The sequence below is a fragment of the Dasypus novemcinctus genome, chromosome 13 (assembly GCF_030445035.2).
Source record: "Dasypus novemcinctus isolate mDasNov1 chromosome 13, mDasNov1.1.hap2, whole genome shotgun sequence".
Lineage (NCBI taxonomy): Eukaryota > Metazoa > Chordata > Mammalia > Cingulata > Dasypodidae > Dasypus > Dasypus novemcinctus.
In genome coordinates, this window is record NC_080685.1 from 98,729,804 (window position 1) to 98,735,803 (window position 6,000).

Sequence of the window (6,000 nt, forward strand, 5' to 3'; positions counted from 1 at the left end):
GGGGGAGGGGGGCGATTTGTGGCAAGAATATTTTGACCTGAATAATGCACTGTGTTTGGTTAGTGTACATTCTTTTAAAAAATGCATTAAAATAGTTCTGTTTTTGGTAGTAAAGTTTATTATGTTTTGATACTTTAATAAAATGCAAGAGGATAAATAATGTATTTATTATTTCATTTTCTTGGTTCACATTTGAAGGAACAGGAAGCATGGGGGGTCCAAGAGAATGGACTTCGATGGGGTTTGGAGGGTCGAGAATCCAGTTTGACATGTCTTTTCTTTGCATGGACCCCTGCTGGGGTGCTGACTTCCCACTTGCAAGGCTGGAGACTCCATCCTCTCTCCCCTCTCCTGCCCTCACCCTGCCACCTTCCCTGACACATATTTCAGAATGAAGGTTTTGAAGGGTTCTGGCCCAGGACAGGTTCTGGAATGGAATCCTTTCCTTCCATCCAGAAGTCACATGCTGAATGGTTTCCACCTTGATCCTAATTTCTCTTCAGGGCTCTTGGACACCCCAGCCCATATCAAGCATTCTCTTCTCCTGGTCACATATTCTCTGGCTTGGGTTCTCCAAGCGCTGTTTTCTGTAGACTGAACAGGGCTTTCCAGTCAAGGTCCGCCTGAGGTAAAACCTCAGAGGAGGCCAAGTTCACCGTTGAGCAGCCTCTGTTCTCCTGGTGGCTCTAAGCCCAGAAGCTTCCCTATTTTGTCTTTTCAGAAACCAGTCTCAGGAATGAGTTCACACTGAGGTTAAAAGGAGTGTTGATTAGTGCTAGTAACAGCTGACATTTATCAGTCAGGAACTCTGCCAGTACCCATAGGCATTAGCTCCTCCACTCCTCCTGACCTCCGTTACTACCCCTCTTACAGAGGAGGACCTGGGGGTGAGGAGCGGCTTGACACCTGTGCTTGTTTCTTTTTTAACACTTTTTTTTTTTAAGTTAATAGGATGGAGGAATAGAGTATGGATTAGAGTGGATTTACTGATATTCTATTCTTGAACTATTGTGAATAATCAAAGAAAATGTGGCATTGGTGTGGAGAAAGTGGCCATGGTGGCTGCTGGGGGTAGGGAGTGGGAGGAGGAGATGTGATGTGGGGTATTTTTGGGACTTGGAGTTGTCCTGGGTGGTGCTGAAGGGACAGTTACCAGACATTGTATCCTCCCATGGCCCACTGGGTGGACTGTGGGAGACTGAGGGCTATGGTGTGGACCATTGACCATGAGGTGCAGCGGTGCTCAGAGATGTACTCACCAAATGCAATGAATGTCTCATGATGATGGAGGAGGTTGTTGTTATGGGGGGAGGAGTGGGGTGAGGGGGGTGGGGGGTATATGGGTACCTCATATTTTCTGAATGGAACATTAAAAAAATAAAGACAAAAAAATAAAAAATGAAAAAAAAGTTAATAGATCACAAAGAACATTACATTAAAAAACATAAGAGGTTCCCATGTAACCCAATCCCCACTACCCCACCCCCATCATTTTTTTTTTAAAGATTTATTTATTTATTTAATTCCCCCCCTCCCCCGGTTGTCTGTTCTCTGTGTCTGTTTGCTGCATCTTGTTTCTTTGTCCGCTTCTGTTGTCGTCAGCGGCAAGGGAAGTGTGGGTGGCGCCATTCCTGGGCAGGCTGCGCTTTCTTTCGCGCTGGGCGGCTCTTCTCACGGGCGCACTCCTTGCGCGTGGGGCTCCCCTACGCGGGGGACACCCCTTCGTGGCAGGGCACTCCTTGCACACATCAGCACTGCACATCGGCCAGCTCCACACGGGTCAAGGAGGCCCGGAGTTTGAACCACGGACCTCCCATGTGGTAGACAGACGCCCTAACCACTGGGCCAAGTCCGCTTCCCCCCATCATTTTTGTAAATTGTGTTTTTTTGGAGATTTTTAAAACCATAACATTTCCAAGCAGGTGTGCATATTTTGTGTGGATGTGGTAAATATACTTAACATTAAAGTCACCATTTAAATCATTTTAAAGGACCATACAGAGCATTAAACACTTCACAAGGCTGGGCAACCATCACCACTATCTGCTTGCAGAACATTTCATGACCTCAAATGAGGTCCCCACACCTGTGAGCAGTCACTCCCTATTCCCCACATCCTGTAGCCCCTGGCAGCGCTGCCTGCTGTCTGTATGGATTTGCCTATTCTGCATATTTCCTATAAATGGAATCTTACAATAGGAGGTCTTGGGTGACTGTCTTCTTACTTAGCACGTTGGCTTCTCGCTTCGTCCACGTTGTCTTCTACATCAATACTTCACTCCTTTTCATGGTTGAATGACATTCCATTCATGGACGGCTGCCCATCTTGTTATCTCTTCATCTGTTGATGAACAGGTATGTGTATTTTGGTAGTGTTTACCCTCAAGGAATGAATCTCTCAGGTGGGATTTTAGGTATAAAATCAAACGGAAAGAAGCAAGACTTGGGAACAGGGGTTCCTCCTCAGAACGTTCAAGTAAGTGTTTGAAAATCATCTGTTCTGTGGTTGTGGGAGGGACAAGCGGGCCATATACTAGCACGTGCCCCCACAGATGGAAACAGCTCCCACGCCACTGATGTTTGGAGGGAGGCGTTTGACAGGTGTCCCCCGGTTCCACTGAAAACTGGGGCCTTATAGAAAACTAACTAGTGTGACACACACATGCTCTTTGTACAAGCATAATAGAGGGGAAGAACAGAGGTGGTCACCTGGAAAATTTAATCCCAACTCAGCCCAGCCACCGAGGAGAGAGGCTGTCGGAAGGGACTGTGCTGGGTCCTCAGACACAGAGGGAGAGAAATCATTAATTGACTCCCCATAACACATCGCGTTGGTTTTCTTGGAGACAGGTCACCATCAGTCCAGTTTGAAACGTTCGGAGGACCCAAGTATTCTTTGCGAGGCCAAGCCCTGCAGCGGTTCAGAGCGCCGGCTTTAGCGCCCTAGGCTGGAATTCACACACTGCTGCACCCCTGATAGTCCTGTGAGTGTAGGCAAGTGAGACCACCTGTTCTTTACCTGTAAAGTGGGGGCAGTGATGATAGCTCAAACCCTATGGGTTTTACGATAGTGAAGACCATAAATAGTGGTGCCTGGGAGAAGCAACTTTTCATGTTCTTTTTATTAGAGGTCATCACTGAGATTTTATGGAAGGACGGGCTAGGGGCCAAGCCTGCCAACTCTAGGCTCTTCAATAAATTAAATCATGAGCTCAAATGGTTCAAATGTGTCCCCTCAGCTTGCATTCCTACAGCCTTTGTTAGTTGGTGAATCTTTTGAATTTGGGAGAAAAAAAAAAAACTCACAAAATTTCCCCATTTTGTTTTGGTACCAACGGGCATGTATCCCGGCAGGGTGAGCCTGCCCCCTGGGGAGGCAATGGGGTGTCTGGGGAGGGGAGTTGGGGGGGGGGAGATGGTGGCCCTGCCAGCTGGGGGAGGAGCACAGAGGGGTTTGTGACACTGACAGCTCACAAAGGGCGGCAGAGGATAAATAGGCCTGCGCAGGGGGTGTGGGCTCAGAGGGGTTACTGCTCTCCCAGGACCATTGAAGGCCTGTGGTTAGCTCAGCCTCCATCTCTGCAGCCTGGTAGAGATTTGGTCTGGGGTCCAGATCCCCAGGCACAACCCCCCGCTGGCCCATACCCTCCTCTCTGGGAGGCTCTGAGGCATCGGGGGCTCGAGTGCAGCAGTGTGGAGCCGCTGGGGAGGCACCGCGGTGACCCAGCGCGGCTGCTCCCTCACGGGCCAGCTGACCCGGAAGACCCAGCGAGCCGCCGCGCCAGCGCCGCCGCCGCGCCGCAGCCGGCCATGGGCAGCGGCTGCCTCTTCCCCTCCTACACGGCGCAGAGCGGCTCTGCCATGGGCATGTTCAGCACCGCCATGGGGAAGCTGCAGCGCCAGCTGCGCGGCGGCGAGTACGACCTCTTCAGGTACGCGCCCGTCTTTGAGAGCGACTTCATCCAGGTCTCCAAAAGGGGGGAGGTGATCGACGTGCACAACCGCGTGCGGATGGTGACCGTGGGCATCGCCTGCACCAGCCCCCTCCTGCCCCTCCCCGACGTCATGCTGCTGGCCCGCCCGGCCCCCAGCTGCGAGGACCAGGGCGGACGCGGCCAGGCCACCAAGGGGAGAGGCCGCAAGGCTGCCAAGACCTTGGAGCTCACCAGGCTCCTGCCCTTGAAGTTCGTGAGGATCTCGGTTCACGACCGCGAGAAACAGCAGCTGCGCCTCAAGTTCGCCACCGGCCGATCTTGCTACCTGCAGCTGTGTCCTCCCCTCGATGCTAAGGAAGACCTCTTTACCCTCTGGGAGCAGCTCATCTACCTCCTGCGCCCGCCCGTGGACAGCATCAGCAGCACCCACGCCGTTCCCGCGGGGGACGTGCCGTGCGTGCCCGGGTTGGAGGAAGAGGCCGGGACGCGCCCAGCCGATGCCGCCTGCCGGGGCCAGGGGGACCAGGACCAGGCGAGCATCAGGAGCCTCCACATGGACTCAGAGGTGTCCAGGGCCTCCTCTTCCGCTTACGCTGGGGGGGAGGGGGTCGAATATGCCCCCCACAAATCCACGACCACGCCCGACACCGCCAAACCCACACCTCCTGCCAAAGGGGCTGCGGCTGGGACCATGGCGGTGACAGCGGCGAAGGGCGCCGTGGCAGGTGCCGTGAGCGTGGCAGACACCGAGCACAGCACAGCCGTGGCGGGAGCGGCCACCAAGGGCCCAGGGGACAGCACAAGCAGGCTGGCGGTCGCGGGTGTCGCCTACGTACCCTCAAAGAACATCGAGGTGGCCGTCGCGGGCGCTGCCAGCCAGACCACGGAGCGCGCTGCCAGCACCGGGGGCGCCACCGCTTCCTCTCCAGAGAGCAGTCTGAGCGTGGCGCTCGCGGGCGCAGCAGCGGCCGACCAGCCTGGGGCAGGCACCGCTCAGGACTCGGCGGCCGGGCCGCCCGAGGACCCCAAGACCCAGCAGGAGGCCCGGAAGGAGAGGAGGGAGAAGCGGGATCGGCGGGACAAGGACCGCGCTCTCAGCCGGACGAGCTCGCGCCGCCACGCGACAGCGCACAGTCGCCGCAAGGCAGGGTCCCGCAAGGTCGGCAAAAAGTCCTCGGGCGGGTTCTTCACCAGCCGCAGATCCCCGAGAGAGGAGCCAAAAGGAAAAAAAGGCCGCGGCAGCCGAGGCAGCAGCAGGCGCAGCTCCGCGCACCGAGGCTACAGGCGCAGGCCGGTCGCCAAGGAGTCCTGGGCGTCTCCCAGGTCGGGGAGGAGCCGGTCCACCGTCAGCTCGAGCTCCACGAGCAAGCGACTCAGCAGGATCAGCTCCTTCCTGAGGAACCTCAAAGCCAGCCTGAGCACCAAGCCAGCAGCCCAGCGCCGCCCGCGAGCTGTGGACATCGCGTCCAAGAGGGTGGAGAGGAGCAGGGAGACCTTCCTGGAGGCGGCGGAGTGTGACCAGGCCATGGTTATTGGTGCCCGGACGTCGGAGACGGTGGAGACCGTGGCCTTCGAAGCCAGTTAACCAGGAGCCAGAAGCTGGAAAGATGGGGCTCCGGGGAGCAGCCCCAGAGAGCCTATGCCAGCTTTCCTTAGTGCACTGTAGATAGAGCCATTTAAAATAAAGAACCACACAAACTCAGAATGGCCTGCCGTGTGCTGTGAGTGACCGCCCATGCCCCGCGGCCCGGGAGGGACCTCACGGTGGGCCCTGATGTCGCCTGTGCTGCAGCAGCATCCAGGAGCCCCACCTGGCCCAGGTTCAGCAGAACCACGTGGCGCACCTGGGAGTTCTCCAGATTGCCACCCCCATTCTGGTAGTGGCTTCTCAAGGCTGTGGTGAAAGTCAGGCTGGGGGCTGGGAAGCTCCACCCCTGTCTCCCTCTCCTTGTTACAAACTTTTGTTCCTCCTGAAGGTCCACAGCAAAGCACAGCAGCCCGCAGACTTCCTGGGGTATTGTGGGGAGGGAGGACGGGCAGCAGCATTTGTTGCAACCAGACAGGA

At 55.6% G+C, this 6,000-nt stretch overlaps 1 protein-coding gene across 1 annotated transcript; it reads left to right on the plus strand.

The window, feature by feature from the left end:
- The first annotated feature begins 3,536 nt into the window (after positions 1-3,536).
- On the plus strand, positions 3,537-5,640 carry GARIN4 (golgi associated RAB2 interactor family member 4). Its single transcript, XM_004471003.2, has one exon. It carries the CDS (start codon positions 3,811-3,813, stop codon positions 5,518-5,520), a length of 1,710 nt encoding a protein of 569 aa, XP_004471060.2. The 5' UTR covers positions 3,537-3,810; the 3' UTR covers positions 5,521-5,640.
- The last annotated feature ends 360 nt before the right edge of the window (positions 5,641-6,000 follow it).

Bases quoted from the DNA above. Each gene is read 5' to 3' on its own strand.
- GARIN4 (XM_004471003.2), top strand. From the start codon at position 3,811: ATGGGCAGCGGCTGCCTCTTCCCCTCCTACACGGCGCAGAGCGGCTCT.